General features: G+C 40.0%; 1 protein-coding gene across 1 annotated transcript in view; it reads left to right on the forward strand.

The window, feature by feature from the left end:
- LOC104941331 (receptor tyrosine-protein kinase erbB-4-like) overlaps nucleotides 1-18,468 on the forward strand; it is a gene marked incomplete at its 3' end in the record, with an annotated part of 63,698 nt that overhangs the window by 13,477 nt on the left and 31,753 nt on the right. Inside the window, exons 2-5 of the mRNA XM_010766417.1 lie at nucleotides 4,672-4,803; nucleotides 7,838-7,903; nucleotides 14,607-14,725; nucleotides 15,675-15,816. Of these exons, the coding sequence (XP_010764719.1) occupies nucleotides 4,672-4,803; nucleotides 7,838-7,903; nucleotides 14,607-14,725; nucleotides 15,675-15,816 (459 nt within the window). The remainder of the gene's footprint in view (nucleotides 1-4,671; nucleotides 4,804-7,837; nucleotides 7,904-14,606; nucleotides 14,726-15,674; nucleotides 15,817-18,468) is intronic.

Genomic DNA, 18,468 nt, shown 5'->3' on the forward strand with positions numbered 1-18,468 from the left:
CAAATCCCTGTACTTGTGTGAACTCATTTATCTTGTTCTTGTCTTTTTCCTAAATGCAAATACATACACACATGTACTTTGCATCTGGATGACGCAAGCATTTCCTTGGCAACAGTGGGGACTGGAGGGCAAGGAAGGAAGTGTGAATCTGCAGCAGATGATGGGTGTGAGGGGAGATCACCTATTTGTAGAGCAAAGGCAGAGATTTGCCGTCCTGACATCTCCTGTCGGAAACAGAGCAACTCAGAGCACAGTGATTGACACAGCACTGCGTGGCAACATGAGCAGCGCCTGGAAACCTGGAAAAAAACTTCTCTTAAAACTCATGGCTGGTTGTTTATGATGTTGTTAGAAGTGGGTGTAGGAGTGCTGAAGAGGCTGCAGCCTCTGGAGTGGGACTGCTTCATCAGCCAGATCCATTCGCTAATTCATGCATCATATATTCATCCTTTGCAACCATATTTTAGACATGCTTTAAAAAAATTCTTCTTTCTCATTATATGTTTCTGTAGCCATCATCTATCACGACGCATGAATAGATACACTGATGGATGAGGCTGATAAAAGAGATGTCATCCATTCTCCCACAATTTACCATCCATCACTCTATGTAATTTATTCTTTATCTATCCAAACAGTATGTACAATCTTTATTTTTCACTCACTCATTCTTTCATCTAGACATAGTTGATATCGAAGTGTTCAAGTTCTCCTTGAATGTTGTTTTCTCTTTTCTCTGCACTCAGTTTTCTGTGAGTATGCATAACACTCTCATTTTCTGTTTTCGCTATGGAACTACTTATTGATTCTCTTATTTTCTTTTTATATCCGTAGTTGGTAAGGGCGCAGCAACATGGCTATTGTGCGCTTCCCAGACTATATATTTAATTCAATTCCACTGACCACTGACATAGTCTATTTTTATAATAGCATTCAAAGAAAGCCGGTAAAATACAGCTGACATTCCTACCTACATTGCCACTGGTGTTGTAGGGTTTATAATTAGTGTCCTTCGAGTTACAAGGCCACTGATAAAGTCCAATGGTTACCAAATTGATGCTCAAAGCACGTATAGTATTGAGGGCCTCATTACTGCCAACCCTGAGCCAAGCATGTGTATATTTAAATATGTTTTTAGCGTGTTTCTTTCTGAGAAGTGTCTCTATGCGTGCACTCATCCCCTCATTGTGGCAGTTATGCTGGTCTGTCTGTTCAGTGAATCCTAGCAACAACTTCTGCCTTCCACTGCTGCTGGGGTAGGATATGCGCCCCAGCATTTAGCCTCTTTGACCCAGAATGCATCTTCATCTTCCCGCAGAGTTTCTCCCCTCTGTTCCACTGAGTTGATAGCAGCGCTGAGCCCGAGACCAAGTAGAAGCTCTTGGAGTCAATAAGACAGTACAGTGAAGTCCCAGGGTAAAATCTCCAGGCCCGCTGATCGAGGAGAGGAGAAACTCCTGTCTTTCTGATTGAATACCTGTCTATCTACTGTAATTGCCTGACTGTTTGAGTTTCTTCCTGAATCTGTTACAGTCTTTCTATCATTTTAACTACTGTTTTGCTGACTGTGTTACTGTTTCCTTTTCAAGCTGGCTTGTTTTTCTTCACGTTATGTGTATAGTTTATTTTGCCTCCTGAGAGGAATAGAATATCTGTATTAATGTATTTGTTGTTGTGTTCTGATTGCAAAAGTTTGATAATGTAGTCCTCCAACCCTAAAGTTATTTTTGTCCGACATTTTTCTTCATTAAGCAATCCACACACCACTTAAAAATTCACTCTCATAAAGTCATTAATATGGCTTTTTTTCTGATCATTGGTTTGCTATTTGCCTCCCAGTCTTAATTAAAGTCTTCCCTACACTGCAATAAAGGGAAAAAAAGACCACAACCGGCACTTACCATCAAAATAATTGCCTGCATACATTTGTTCTGCCTCCTTGAATTGTATATTGTTTTAATCCAACGGTCATACATCCTGATATTGAAGATTGCCTTTCATACACTCATTCAGAGACGGCAGGAGTTGCTCTCAGGACGAAGTGAGAGGGGAGGGGGTAGTATGGAGAGATCAGCTTTAGCTATGTGAACAAACTAATTAAGATATTTTCTCTACCCACTAAACAATCAGCAACAAAGATTTAACCATTGATCTCCCCCTGGCCACCAACTGAACATCCAGCAAATGTGCATGCCAAGCATTTACTTGTAATGAAAACCAACGCTTGTACAAGTTCTGCATGTGAGGGTTATGTACTATATTTGTGTTAATTATTCAAATATTGGTGACAGAGGCCATGGGAAATGCTGTAACTGTCCTGGGCAAAGCACCAGCAAGGAGCCAATTAAACAGTTTTCCAGCATTTTGAACTTGGTCATGTCACACTGCACTTTAGTGTGTGTACTGTAAGTGTGTGTATGTCTGTGCAGATCCAAATGTATAATTTGTGCGAGGAAGCATTACAAGGTGGTGGAACCCCTTTGGATGGTGTTGAGGGTCACTTGTTGTGACAGTGTTGAAGAGAGTGTTTTTTTTCCCAGTCTGTTTATACAATGTGTTTGAGAGTGTGAATGCTGCTCCCGTCCAGCTGGAATTAGTCAAAACACCTTGTCTCACTTGTTTACCACACATTTAATAATCCTGGCAATTGTTTTGGTAGAGTTGGTACCTAAATTCAAATTTTTTGTATGCGTACCCAGATTAGATTCATGAAAACCGGTGGTTGTATCCACCAATGAGAATAAAGTCGTAACTCAGGTGAAAAGGAAATGTGAAATTGTAGCCTTTTTTAATAATTGTCCAGTCGATATCTATCAGGTTTGGATCCTTTTAAACTGCCTCTACATGTATCCATGTTACATTTTTCATCATGGTTTCAAAGCTATCAAGCAATAGGCAAGCAATGTGTTTTATTTAAAATGCTGGTCCTGGTGATGCTTTAGCTATGACATGTTCTTTATTCATACATGATTACAACAAATGCATGTACATTTGAATATGTCTCGGATATGCACCTTAACATGCAGTGCTCCGATTACAGACCCATGAGCCATACAAAGGTGAATACCCAGGAGGAAGTATTTGTATCTTGCTTAACCAGGGTTGATATGTCCTGTTGGCATTTTGTCATAACAACTGCTGTGCCTTGTGTGTTGGTTTGTCTATTGCCCAACTTAGCCAGCAGCATCTTATTGTGCAAACAATTAGAATTTGAGACACGACCTCCTCCTAGCCGAGCTATATCCCTCCTGTGGTGAGAGGCAGGATTAATTTCTTTCCCCAACTCCCACCACACATGCAGAAAGATAGAGAAGGAGAGCTGAGGTTGGGTGCTTGTGTAGGTAACACCACAACCTATTATCCAGAAATAATCATTAGATCAGGTCTTTGTGGGACGATATTGTATTTGGCTGTTGCAATGTGGTGCTTGCAGGGCGTCCCGTGTATGATTATGTGTCTTGTCAGTTTCAGCCCGTGTCAGTAATCTGTTTGTAGGGCTTTCTTTCCTGCCTTCCGTCTCTCTGTGGCTTTTTCTCGTCCTTATTCGTCTTTCTTTCTATTTTTTCCCACTCTTTCTCACATAAAAGTCAGGATTAGGCATTTTCTAAAGTCCTGCATAACAATAATCGGAACCACCCTCCGTATCCAATAATTCAACAGACTGTGTGTGTGTGTGACAAAATGAATAAAACCACTGCAATCATTGGTTGGACAAGGTGATGCATATTATGATGAAAGGACACATGATTCTTTCTCCACCACCTTCATGAAATATAAAATTACAAACTTGTAAGGGCTGCTGTCCCTTCCAGATGGATTTTGTTGTTGTAGGCTTGATTTTGTTGTTGTAGTGAGGCATAATTGATCTGCTCCCACTGTGGGAATGGAAGGATGCGAAAACAAAAAATGGAAATATGACACAGCTTTGTCCTGCCTGCCTGACCCCTGCAACAACCTGCATTTGTTGTATATGTCTCAAGATAAGCTGTTCCAACCAAAACCCAAATCATGCTCTTGCCTCAAGTCAAACTGTATTTTCACACTAGGAGAAATGTGAGTTGCACCAAGAACCAAAAAAAAAATGAACATAATGTACAATCTTAACGGTTAAGATGCAGTAGCTGAATGCTGAAAACACGTAGGGGCCAAGTTCACATGTGCAAAATCAGCAAACTATTGCTGAGCACACAAAGGACACGGTGTATATGGTTTTGGGAAGTCTGCATCTTCAGCCTGAAGTACTGTAGAAGCTCCAATGATCTCTACAGGGGAGGGGGGTGATCAGGACATGGCAATATGGCCTGAACCAATCTTAGGTCTTGCCTATATTAGAGGTCAGAGAGATGCAGCTGACTAACCCCAATAACTGTGCTGCTCACTTTGAAAAGCCGAGCAAGCCTGTTCTTATTTGCCAGATTCAGGTTCCCAAGCCATACCACAATACATGATGGACAGCAAAGGAAAGGGTGTCTTTCCAATATTGGTAAAGTGTAGTGTCTGGACATGTCAGTTCTTAATTACAAAAGGATGCTGGGGAGGAACGCTTGTAATTAAAAATCACATCAGGAGCCTGGTAGCAGGATTGCTGAATTAGATGCATTGCCCATCAGAAAAAGTCCCAGGAAGCCCTTTGTGTATCGTCATTGAATGTGTGCTCTCTTTTCTCCACAGAGATCCTGAGTGGAGGCGTGTATGTTGACAAGAACAAGTTCCTGTGTCATGCGGACACAATCCATTGGCAGGACATTGTAAAAAACCCTCGGATGCATGCTGTGGTGGTGCCCACCAACAGTAGTGTCTCATGTAAGTAACCCAGACAATACAAGTGTAAAAGACATGTTTTAATTTCAACCTTTCATTTAATGAATGTTTAACTGAGAGCATTCACACTTTTACTCAGTCACACCCGGAAGCTAGTTGTGGCAGAGTACCCTGCTAATGAGGCTGGCTCATGACTGCATATGTGATGACTCATTTGTATTAAACAATCTTTATTTAAAGCATAGTCAGCTCTGTCTGCAGGGAACTCAAACTTAGAGGATTTTGAGCAGACCAAAAGTTAGGTTTTAAGAAATATGGTTAGGCTTTCAGGCATTTCAAAAAGAAGATGGGGCTGGAAAATGTGTACAAAGAAGACCCCATATTTTAAACTGCTCCATTGACTGATGTGGGCAGCAAAACATTCTCATCACAAAAGCACTCCTTGACCCCATTCTGTCACTTTACTTACCATAACCATCGCATAATGATGCTCACTCATGTCATAATAAGGCCCCACTGTGGCCAGCTGGAAGACACTTTATTAAATGTTAAGAATTATAAAGGGATTTATTTGGATGCAATAAGCATATTTAATCTGTAAGGGGGGGGGGTGCGGGGTGTGAGTGAAGTAAAGATTCATTAAATCACCTCATCTCACCATTTTCTATTCATTCACTGACTTAAGATCTTAACAAACATAGCTTCTGTTATTAATTTAGTGCTCAAGCTGTTTGACATTTAAATCCGTTGTTGTTGTTTTTCTTCTCTTTTTTTAAAAGCTGTCTCGTCTTATACCTCTACAACAGAGAATTACACATTCAAAGGCCTAATCATTATAGAAGAAAAAAAAGGCAGCCTCTGCCCATGGCCTTGGATTCCCTCTCACTTGCTGAGGGCTTCACATGCAGATTACCAGCTCCAAGCATTGATATTCTGCTCAATCAACCTCCTCCCTGCAGCCTGTTAGCCCTGGATCGACCCCTTACTCCTGTGCAAGTCTTCTACTCTGCTTCAAGATCAAGGGTCTCCAAACCTGAAATCCGCCATTGAGATCCTAATCTACATTTCATTCTATGGGAAGACACAATAACTACTTATTTGTGCTGCGGTTGTTGTTTATTTTGGTTGTCTTTTTCAAAAACAGCTGTAATTTTAAAATCTATGCCCCGTTGATTCATTTGAAGACAAGCCATCTGTCTATTACCCCATACTGGCCTTTGCATGGCAGCATTTTCCGACATTTTAACCTTCGGCGGCTGTTTTAAGAAAGCTGTAAAAGATTATGGTGCAGTAAGAGGGGTGGGACAGGTTTATTCTAGGTCACTGATAATTTATAAGTTGAGATAGTGAAGACCTTGGACAGTAAATGAAAACTCTTTGTCTTGACTTTTTGCCGGGTGCCAGGAGTAGAGGAGAACAGAGTTATAACAGAGTACAGAAGAGGTTCGGCACACTTGACAATGTCAGACAACCGCTTATCACTGGCTGACATTTGTATTATTATCCTGTTTGTGTGCTGCTTTTCATACAAGGCTGTCGACCTCTCTTTCTCAACCATTGTCAACGTGCTAGTTTGAGAGGAAGTGACTGGAGGAGCAGAGAAAAGAAGAGGGGCTGACTGTAAAAAGGCAAAGAGAGATAGGGATAGACATTAAGTAAAAGAGAGCCACAGAAGAGAGATGAATCAGCGAGTGGTGGATAGTGGATGAAAGAGATGAAATGTGTGGTGTAGAGGGGCACAGACGAGGAGGAAGAAGAGGGCAGAAGATGGAGAGGCTCGTGTTGGGGAATAGAGTCAGTATCGGTGCTAATAGCTCTCATCTGGAGAGGCTGATGGACAGAGGACAGCACTTCTGCACTTATCCAGGCTCACTTCCCTCGCAGTCAATTACCAGACAGTCAATTAAGTCCTCCAAAAAAAACAGAAAGGCACTGGCTGAAGCTCTGAGGGTATGATGCTGCTTTCTGCTGCTGATTCCTGCTGCTTTCCTGTTTTTATCTCAACCTGATGTGTGCTTGTTTCATGCTGGGGAGATTTAAAGTGGACCAGCATAAAGGAACGTCTTTGTCAAGGTTATTCAAGGTTGTAAGACTGGAACTGCATGTACAAAATGGTACTGGTCGACGGCGAATTACATCATCTTCATTGTAAAATGCAAAAACGGAAAAAATCTGGATGTCTGTCATCCGATCACACTTGGCGGGTATATTGCTGAGGACCAAAGAAAGTGCAGTGTAGAGTGTGAGCTATTGAGATCCAATGGTGATATTAATTAGAGTATGTACAAACGTCATTGTTTACTAAGAGGGGACACCGGTTAGCAGCTAAAGGAAGTAGAAAGTAAGTGTTATTTGGGCAAATGGTATGCTCGGTTCAGCTTGTTCTTTGACAGGTAAATTATAGCATTGCTTGGGAATGCAACTATGTGTATTGCTCAGGACCCAGGGAAGCGCAATAAAGTTGTTCAATGAGGGTTCTCAACCTCAACAAGCAAAACAGAACGCCCAGCAATCAGGCATGTTCTAAATAGGTACATTTTGAACAAGCACTGCACTTGTAATAGGAATCCTTGAAAATAATTCAGTTAAAGAACAAGCTGAAAACATTATATTTGAATATAATCAATGAATAGCTATTATCAACATCATCATCGTTACATAGTTAACTACACAGCCGTCCTGTGAAGTATTAAAACACCTACATCTCTTGCAGATTGCGTTACTTATGTCAGATTATAATTATAATAATTATCAAGCACACAAAATATCCTTGAAATGCACTTATTTGGAAGTCTTGCCTGAAAAGAAAAACACTTCAAGTTAATATAATCATGTTGCTTTTAAAATACACATATTTTAAAGTTGACTCAAAGAAACATCTACAGCTTCACTCACTTTTTGGATCAATTTTGGGCTTCAACGTAGTGCTTGAGGGCACACAGACTCCAGACTAACAGCCTCCAGCCTATTTTTAGATTCAGCTAATATGGATTTCTGAAGGTTGATACTGATCATATTTTGCGATTAAGTAACCATTTGAAATGCCAATCATCTCTTTCCCTCAACTTGTGTGCAGGTCAAAAGTGCAATCGTTCCTGTAATGGTCGTTGCTGGGGACCCAAGGAGGATCAGTGTCAGAGCTGTAAGTATATATTTGTTTTTAATATATGAATATAAATATAAACAGTATGTGAGAAACTTGTTGGCTTCCATAAAAGCATATTAACTAAACTGTGTCTAACTAATGTACCTGTGATGTGTGAAAGATTGAAGTCAGGAAGTGTAAGTAAGAAGTTGAAGAATGGCCTTCAGAACGCATATCAACATAGCAACTATGTTGATATGCTTTCTCCTTTTTTTTAAATGTTTTTTAGACAAATTGACTTAGAAAATCATGGATGCCCAAACTAAAATATGTGTTTCTTTGTAAATGTATGTTCCTTTCATATTGAACCACATCAAATCAACTGGTACTAAATAGAATTGAATTAGACTGATATGATGATCTCTCAAACCCAAAAGGACAAGATCAACAAAAATTATGTAGAAACACATAATTCATGAGAAGATCATCTGTATATTTGGCAAAAGTCTAACTATAATTGCACAATTCATGAGGAAAGGATTTTAATAATAATAATAATAGATTTAATTTGTTAGCGCTTTTACAGGTGCTCAAAGCTGTTTACAGATAATAGTGAAGAGAAAAGAAAAGAGAAGAAAGGAACAACAAATAAATATATAGTTAAAGTTAAAGTCAAATAATACAAAAACAATCACACATTAAAAGCCAGATTGAAGAGGTGAGTTTTTGTGAGTTTTTTGAAGGTGGTGAGGTCGGTGCAGTCTCTGATGGGTTGTGGGAGTGAGTTCCAGAGGGAGGGGGCAGCGACGGAGAAGGCTCTGTCCCCCCAGGTCCGGTGATTGGTGCGGGTGGGGATGGATAGGAGGTTGGCTTCTGATGAGCGGAGGCAGCGGGAAGGGGTGTGGTGGTGCAGCAGGTCTGTGAGGTAGGGGGGGGCCTGGTTGTTGAGGGCTTTGTGAGTANAGATAATAGTGAAGAGAAAAGAAAAGAGAAGAAAGGAACAACAAATAAATATATAGTTAAAGTTAAAGTCAAATAATACAAAAACAATCACACATTAAAAGCCAGATTGAAGAGGTGAGTTTTTGTGAGTTTTTTTAAAGGTNACATTTTTAGTTTTTGTGGGGGCCAGTTCATTGAGACAGAAGGAGAGGGTGCTGTTACAATAGTCCACAAGTTCAGATGGGTTTTCAGAAAGTGGGGGGGGGGGAGACAGACATCTTGCAGGTAATGGAGGCAGTGATTGCTGAAGGTGAGATGGATTTGAGGTTTCTGTAGGTTATTGTGCGTTTTTGCTTTTGGGCGGGGATGGGGATGTTAATGACATTATAATCCAGCAGAAAGTCTCTTACAGTCAATGGTACACGAACATGGAATGGTTCTGCATTGTTTGTCCATTAAATGAATTATTGTGCTATTGCAGACGCAGCACTAAGTCACGCTTATATTGATTGATCGGCATCAGCTGCAATATGCTTCAACATGATCTGGCCATTCATGCAAAGCAATCTGTTACCATCATTTTAGGGGATTTAAACATTGCCTGTACTTATTTTGTCCTTGTTTTTCCTAAGCATGCAATTATAAGCATTTTTTCTATTTAATTTTAACCCTTGATTGCAGACTGACATTTATAGAACAATTATAATTCAAAAACGGAAAGGAGACTTGACACATTGTTGTCATTTTCCATTATCATGAAAAATAATTAATACTAATAATGACATTTTCAGTAATACAAGCCTTGTTTAAGCATATTTAAGTGTGGTAAAGGTATATGGTCCCAGTTTATGATCCGTTACTAATCAAATTCATGGTGAGAAAAGTGCACTTTACAAGAGATGTAGCAGATTTCACACCTGTAAAAAGCCCAGCTCTGGAAAAGAATTTGCAATCTGTGGAAAAACCACATCTTGAAACACACACAGTAAAGTGCACACACACACACATGTGCATCTCAACTCCAGACACTTTCAACAGACCCCCAACACATCTTCAACAGACCCTCCTGCTGGGACCTCCCACCTTTCATACCAACTAATGGAATGATGCACTACTGACATCAGTGGGGAGGGAGGCTGCATGTTATTCCCTCTCCTTCAGTCATCTTTCTGAGGCTCTCAAGTCTCTGTCAGTCTCTCTCACTTAAGTTGCTGTCTTTCTCTGCCTGTTTTTGGTTTTATATCTCTGTTTCTCTCCCTCTCACCTGTTTTCAGGACACTGTGTAACACATACATGCATACAGACACACACACACACACACACACACACACACAGCCAAAGCCAAACCAATAAGGAAACACAGCTGTGGGCTACAGACCACCAGTTGGGGTAAACCAAAAGTATACCGACTTGAAATTATAAAAAAATAATAGTTTAGCTTTTGCGCCTCCAGCTCTCAACAGTTCCTTAACTTCACCAAATAAAAGGTTGCTTAATAGTGGTCTTAAACATTTTTACAATTATAACAATTTTGATTTTCTGACATCACACCACTATGTTAGGATATGTTAGGTTTAGGCAAAAAGTCTTACGGAGTCTCCATGGTTGAAGAAGAATGACTTGATGAAGGATAAAGATTTTGGTCAAGGTTCAAATGAACAAAATCTTAATGTAAATAGTAAGTGGGTTGCCTTGTGTGAAAAGGCAAACACTACCAAGACATTTCCCCAAAAAGTTCAGTTTAATTTAGTTGTCAGGGACCATGTACAAGAAGAACATACATCTCAAAGAGATAAGATTATTTGTACCAGATAATAGTAGTATGCTAATTTCCATCTGCTGCCACCAGGCAGGTCCACACAAAATACAGCACAATTAAATTACAATATTAACACATACAGTATGATATCACAACATATTTCATACATGCATGCTACAACTAATTCACATGACATCAAATGTACATTTCTATCTTCAAAATGTTAAGACTAGATATACAAACTAATTTAAATAAAATATGTAAAACGATATGAATCGCAGAAAGCTAAACTAATGTGTGCATGATTGGTTATTTACCAATCAGCTTTAGCTTTTAGTTTATTCAGAATATTGTTCCATTCTTGTATTGCTCTGTATGAGAAAGAGGCATGCTAGAGTTGACATTGCCACAAGACGTTGCAAATGCAATAATTTCCACAAATGACTGATGCTGGTGTTGTCTTTTATTGTTCTATACTCAAACCCAGGAATTTAAAGCAAAAACATAAAACAATTTGGCCCAACTCTCTACAAATCTTAATTGAATTTATTAGGTAATCAAAATATTACCCTGTAAACTAAAAAGCATACAAACGTGACCATGCTGTCATTGGCTTAGGGAATGTTGTGTAAACTGTTGACAATAACCTTTCTTAAAAGTAAGAAATCTAAGCTTTAATGACATTTGTAAACAACATGAATAGATGGTAAATGTTCTTGATTATTACTTATACTACTACGAATACTACTTCTATTTTTATCAGAAACATATGTTACGCTGTACTGTGCCACACACTAAAATGTTACAACTCTAACTACAGCATGTACGTGTTTCTAGCAGGCAAAGAAGCATTTGCTTTTGCAAACATTTTCAGTCTCTCCATTAAGTATCTATTTGTTTCTCTCCGCCCTCTCCTAGTTGATTGTGCTTCCCTCACCATACATTATTTCTCCCTTGTTTCCATCACTCTGTGCACAGACCACTTCATCTATGCCTTCCAACCCTGGCATGTCTCATCTTATTTGTTCTGTGGTCGCGATCTCATTAAGATAATGAGGAATGAACTGTTTGACCAGGACCTGTTAACAACACGTCACAAACCCCCCTGATAAGCCCTGGCCTCGTCCGTCTGCCTCCTTTATCTGCTCATCTTCATCCAAAAGCGGATGTCATGATTCATCCCACTTCTTCTCTTCCTACCTCGCAACCTTTAATTGTATTGTTCTGAAATACATGGAATGAATAAGTGTGAAAATGTCAAAGGAAGAATTACTTCCAATATGCTTTTTTTTTACATTTTCATGAATACTTGTTCAACTGTCTCAAAATCAACAATAAACAGCAGCTGTTGGTGTCAGCCCCTCAGGAGGAGAATGAATGAAGAGCAAATCTGGAGAGCAGTCTCATAATTGCTATGGGTTAAATAAAGCAAAGCCTGAAATAACTCAAGTGCTCTAGGAAAATCCTTTCTTTTGAACATTTACTTGAAAGCTTTCAAGAATGTAAAAATATGAATGTGATGGATCTTTGTCACAGCAGTCCTCTTCATATCTAACAACCTAAATGATGGCATTGTTTGCCTTAGCTGATTGTTCAAGTTGTGTCACTGACACCTTTGCACTTCCTGCAAGTCAAAACATCAACTTTGAGAAGGCTCATTCCGTATGAAAGAACCAACTAATGGTCAGCATTTCTATCAGCATATTACAAAATTAAATGATGGAATTTAAATGTTATGTTGATTTGTTTTTTCTCTCTTAAAATATATGTGTGGAATAAATATTTCAAAAACATCTAAAGAATCTCATCAAGCCCCTCCTGCAGTATAATCCACTTTTCCACGCTCCATCTTATGTTTATCCAAAATACACTATCTCAGCCAAAACTTGGAACACTGTTTTTAATTGAATACTTCTAGCAATCACTGGGATCTAGTTTACCATTGTTACCGATAATAAACCACTGCAAAAAGGAAACTTTATGGAATTTCACTTTAACCAATGCATTTCACCACAAACAGACAATGGTTCAATGGTTACTTTACAACCAACATGTGAGTCAAATGTGTGTAGAATATAGACAAATGCTACAATAAAATAAATTCCATCATTATTTAAAAGGTCGTTTGGAAACTAGTTTTGAAAAAGCACAATTTATCTTATGGTAATGAAACTGAGAAGCAGTGGTTTCTGTGACTGATGCCGCTGTCCACAGCCTGTTCAAATGAAAGCTTCTAGGCATATTTTATGAGATGGATTCCTTCTGTATTTGTTGTCACCAGCCTTTTTTTTTTCTCCTTTTTTTCTGAAAGTGTATGTTTAAAGCCACATGTATCAACAGTGATGCGTTTCTCTCTTGGCAAGGTCATTTGTGTGACAAAGTGTCTTTTGAGTGAAGTAGGCCATTTCATTTTAGCTCAGGCACTGTTAATGGAGTGCCACTGATGGTGTGTGTGTGTGTGTGTGTGTGTGTGTGTGTGTGTGTGTGTGTGTGTGTGTGTGTGTGTGTGTGTGTGTGTGTGTGTGTGTGGTTGTCTGTCAGTTGTATCCATCACTGAGATAGTATCTTGTCACCGCAATACCCAAAGGGAAACTCAGCAGACAAAAAAACATGTGCATGCACACATAAAAACACAAATGCATCCACTTTCAAACTCCAGCATTAGGTTATTAATGTTGTATTCTAACATTGTTCTTTTACCCAATAAATGTAACTTTTGTAATGTCAGGACTTGTATCTCTGACTAATTTTACCTTTACATGTATCACTAAATATGAAACGTTGAACGAACTACGCTCTTTTTTGTCTTATTTGATTGTATACACTCAAGGCAAGAAAATCAGAAAGGAAAGGAAAGACAGATCCAGATTTTTTAGGGAGAAAAGGTATCGGATCAAAGTTTATACTATTAATTATGCAACACATGACGGCTCCTTCAGTGACTAGCCAAAAAATAGTGAGAAAATACAAGATATGGCAATAACTCTATCCTTTTCTTTTACAGTGAAGACAGTATGTATATTTCCCTTGAATTCTTTACATTTTTATACCACCTATAGCGCTATTGTATTCAGGCAGAATACCCTTTTGGATACCCTTATGTGGAAGTAAATATTATTAAGGGCCCTCTAGGGAGCCTTATCACTAGAAAAATGTGATGCCGTGCCTTGTTTGCTGCCCTTCATGCTAGAAAACACTCTATGTGCCAGTGGCCCACCGCATGCAGCTGTTGCTCTTCTTTTTTATTTCACTGCCAAGCGGCAAGTGTGTTCAACTTTTTACAGTGTTAATGTCATTGCTTTATCCATCCCCAATAGTTAAAGTGAGATTTCCCTGCTCTCTTTTATAGATTCCCCTGCTGACACTTAATGTGTGTGTTTCAATCTGTCTTTATCTGTGAAATGACAGACCTACAGTACATGCATTTACATATGGCTGTCAAGAAGCGAGGCACACAGGCATACGGCAGCCCATATAAATGTGACAGCCATGCAAAGAAAGGGTGGACAGACGCTCACCATGAAGGGAAGACGGCACACAGTCTGATAGGAATCACTATGTCTCTGTCAAATCCAGCTAGAGGCCCTCAGAAGAGCATTCAGAGAGACGAATACATGATTGAAGATAGCTAGTAGGTGGCAGGGATGCTTCAACTTCAATTAAACTCACCCCACACGCAAACAAACACATGCATAAATTTTACTATGTTATGTAGCTGTTTATCGGCTGGTAGGTGTGGAAGATTATGGTTGTGCGTATACATTTTAGATAGAAGTTTCTGTGAATTAATTTAATTTCAATTCAGGTAATTAGCCTGACCTACATGACACTAATTTAATACATATTGCTCGAGCAAAGGTTCAAATTGAATCTCAAACATTCATAACAATCCTATACGGAAAATGAACTGTTTCTTATGTCATTCTTTATTCAATAATATTGCCCATTCTTTTTTTAAGACTAACAGTGAACCACACAAGTTATATGAAATGTTTAATTGTTTTATGATTTGTGTGTCCTCTCTTTCTCTCTGCCTTTTCCACATCTGTCACTCCACAGTAACTAAGACAGTGTGTGCTGAGCAGTGCGATGGCCGTTGCTTCGGTCCCTATGTTAGTGACTGCTGCCATCGTGAGTGTGCGGGGGGCTGCTATGGACCAAAAGACACCGACTGCTTTGTAAGTTGAACACACAGACACACACTTACACACAAACACTTACACACACGCACACACATACTCATACTTAAAACATGTTGACATGTCATAATTTCATACAAACCCCACAAAAAATGTTGAATCATTTTGTACTTCACATTTCTTTTCTCAAACCTGTCACTTCTTACTAGTGACTTTTAGCGAGCTATTCATACTACTTTTGCAATCAGATTTCTTCTATCAAGATGGCATTTTTTGTCGTGTGTTCAAATTCCAGTTGTGTGGCAAATACCAATAAATGATATTTCAATTTGTTCTTGAGTGGCATTGTTAAATACCGACTTCACCAGCCTCCCCTCCATTCTGGCACTTTGGCATGTTTTATTTGCAACCCTCTGCATGTTAAACTTGTAAATCATTGCCCATTACTTATGGAGCTTAACTGCCTGACTTTGGAATGGCAAGTTCTTTCTTTCTTTTTTTCTTAATTCTTCATACTTCATGTTGTATTATACCCACAAAGTTAAGTAGCTCTCTGTAGGTACATTTTTGGTTCAACTGTGTCAATACACATTGTTCACATTTTCCCACATTTGCCAAACACAAGTTAAAGGCCCAGGTACCTGACAGGAAAGGCGAATAACACTTATCCCAATGGTAATTTTACTGGATGCACGCAAAATATTCTCTCGCTGCACCATTTAATAATGTCTCCTCTGAGCACTCTGAGGCAACTCGGAGGAAATTCTCAACTCAAAGCTGGTGTGGTGAAGTTTAGGCCCAGGAGTTTATGTTTTTGCTTTTTTGCTGTATGTATTATGTAAAGGCATACATCCAACTGTTATTGGAAGCATAATGGGATAAGTGAGAGAATGTTTCATTTGATGAAATGACCCTTTAAGTTAAGTAAAGTAAATAATCAAAATACTTGTACCAACACTGTGTCTGCTCTGTGTGTATGCACTTGCAGGCCTGCACCAACTTCAATGACAGTGGGGCGTGTGTGACCCAGTGCCCACAGCCCTTTGTCTACAACCCCACCACCTTCCAGCTGGAGTACAACCCCAGAGCAAAGTACACCTATGGAGCCTTCTGTGTCAAGAAGTGTCCTCGTAAGTCTACCAGAATACACACAGAAAAAGACAACAACAATACTTTACCTTTGATGACCTTATTATAAAGTAATTAACCCATCATGGCTGACCTAAAACACATTTTGTTTAAAAAAAATATATATATCCACCGCTTATTTTCCTTATGTTCTCAAGTCTCCATTTCCTTCTGCAAGAAAACACTGTTTAATGCATTTTGAGGTAACAATTCACTGATTGCTCAATACATTATGTTAGTGATTGAAGGTGAACAGAGAAACATGAGTTTCTGATGATGTCCCCCCCACACTAAGTTGAAAACTTAATGCTAATTCCAATATTTATTTATTTTTAGAAAGAAAGAAATGTTAGTTTATAAAGCTTTCTTTTAATGGTAACGCTTAATAGTTTTCCCTTAGCAAATACATGTGGTATTGTGGTAGAGTGAAATAACACATTCAAAATAGGAAATTGAATCCCACCCATTACTGCTGTCCCTGAGGATTAGAGAAAAGTTGATTACTTGATACATAAAGCCTGCAATACAAAACATGGAATGCTTAAAATGATTGTGTATCACAGCATATGTTAAAAAAAAGCCATTATAATCCTATTTGCAATAATAATGCCAGTACAATATTTAGGTCTTAGCAAAGATTATAATGCACATGCATTCATGCGCAGATAAATAGATACAGTAGAGCAAGGCCTCCTTTAGTGTCAATTTACAAGTGATTGCTTCTATGTTTAAACATAAGCCAAGAAAACTATGACTCCCCACCTCAAACGGCGTTTCCCTGCAAAGAGAGAAGATGAGAAATCTACAAATTGGGAAAAAAATGTAGGGAAAGAGGATTGTAAAGTGTGTACCTCTACCAAATGTACAGAAACCCATCTAACACTTTCATCCAAAATCTCCCATTCAGACTGAAAACTGATGAATGAGGTTTTTTACAGGTGTATTTAAAACTCATGACTCTGTGTTCATGATGACCACAAAGTGGTGGGACTCAGTCTAGATCATTATGTTTGGCAGAGCGCCCAAGTTTATCCCTACATCAGTGAGTAGGCCAACCAGCCTGGAGGAAAGTGGGATTTGTGCTTAAAGAGATTGTTACTATACCAACTGCAGTATAATCCAACAATTTATGTTTATTTTTTGGTATTATCCATATGTGGCGTGCTCTATAGTGTCATTATGTGGATGTTTTTGGACCTTCCAGAGCCTACTGACACCTATTTGTATTTGCAAATAATGTTTATTGGTCTTCCAAACAAAGAGACTTGAAACCTGGTCCAAGTAAACAAAATTGAGGTTACCTACTGTAACCCCAGCTTCTATGAGTAAATGGCGCAGCCCTCTAAGGCTATCGCTATTGGGTAATCCCCCTGCGCACCCGCGCAGCACTGAAACACTTGTAGTCCACGCCCACCCGCAAGGTGGGCCCCGCCCTCGGGCCTCCTTCCGGTATAAATAGGAAGGAGGCCCGGCAATCTGCTCCCATACAAAATAACTTTTCTTCAGCTATTCGTGGAGCCAGTGGGGCCCAGCGCTTAGAGGGCTTCACCATTTACTCATAGAAGCTGGGGTTACAGTAGGTAACCTCAGTTCTATTTCGTATATGGCTTCGCCCTCTAATGCTATCGCTATTGGGTTAAGGGCGAAGCATGATGTAGTCTGCGCCCCACTGGGTCCGCCCGGCACTAGAAGCACAGACACACCTGCTCAAAATAACACCCCATGCCTGTTGTGCCATGCGTAATGGCGCATCACCGTCCCTGGAACATAGCTAAATATGCCTATCTTCCCTGACGGGATGAAGGCTGGGAACAATACATACGGGGAGGGAACAGCAGCTCTGCGTGCCAGAAAGGAGAGCGCCCAGCTGGATCCCTGACGTCACTCACTCTGACAAGACACTCCGTACAGGGTGTGTCAGAGAGGAATGGGAGACATCCCTTAAATACAATTGAATAAATGAACAGGGGGAAGACCAAGATGCAGCAGTGCAAATGTCTTCCACTGACATTCCTCCGTGCAAAGCCGTGGAGGAGGACATTCCTCTGGTGGAGTGCGCATTGATGTTCTCCGGGGGATCCACCCCATGAGAAGACATATGCCTGTGACACAGCTTCACACAGCCAGTGTGACAGCCGTTGTGCAGATAGAGGCTGCCCGATCGAGCGCTCTCTACAATGCACAACCATGCGCTGAGAATGGCGCAAGGCAGCCGTGCGCGCCACTAGCAGGACAGCACGCGCACAGGACAGAGGAGATGAGACGCGGCTTCTTCCTCCGACCTGTGAGGAGGGGGAAAGAAGCCATCCAAGGTGATCACTCATGACTCTAACGAGCTTGTGATGACCTTTGGCATAAAAGCCGGGTTAGGGCGTGAAACAGCTGAACTGCCATCTCCTTGGATCCGGAGGCATGACGGAGCCACAGAGAGAGCAGACAAATCACTCACCCTTTTCGCTGATAGAGCCAAAAGTAATACTACTTTGGCTGATAACAGTTTAAGGGGAACCTGGTCTAACCTCAAGGCCCGGGGGCCAAAATCCGGCCCCGCGCCGACCTTCATTTTATGTGGCGCCCGGCAAGAGCTTGCAGAGGGGAGAGAATATAACAGGTATATTACGGTTACACGGTTTACAAGTGGCCACTTTTAGACA

Source organism: Notothenia coriiceps, unplaced genomic scaffold (genome assembly GCF_000735185.1).
Source record: "Notothenia coriiceps isolate Sejong01 unplaced genomic scaffold, NC01 NC01_scaffold00003314, whole genome shotgun sequence".
Taxonomy (NCBI): domain Eukaryota; kingdom Metazoa; phylum Chordata; class Actinopteri; order Perciformes; family Nototheniidae; genus Notothenia; species Notothenia coriiceps.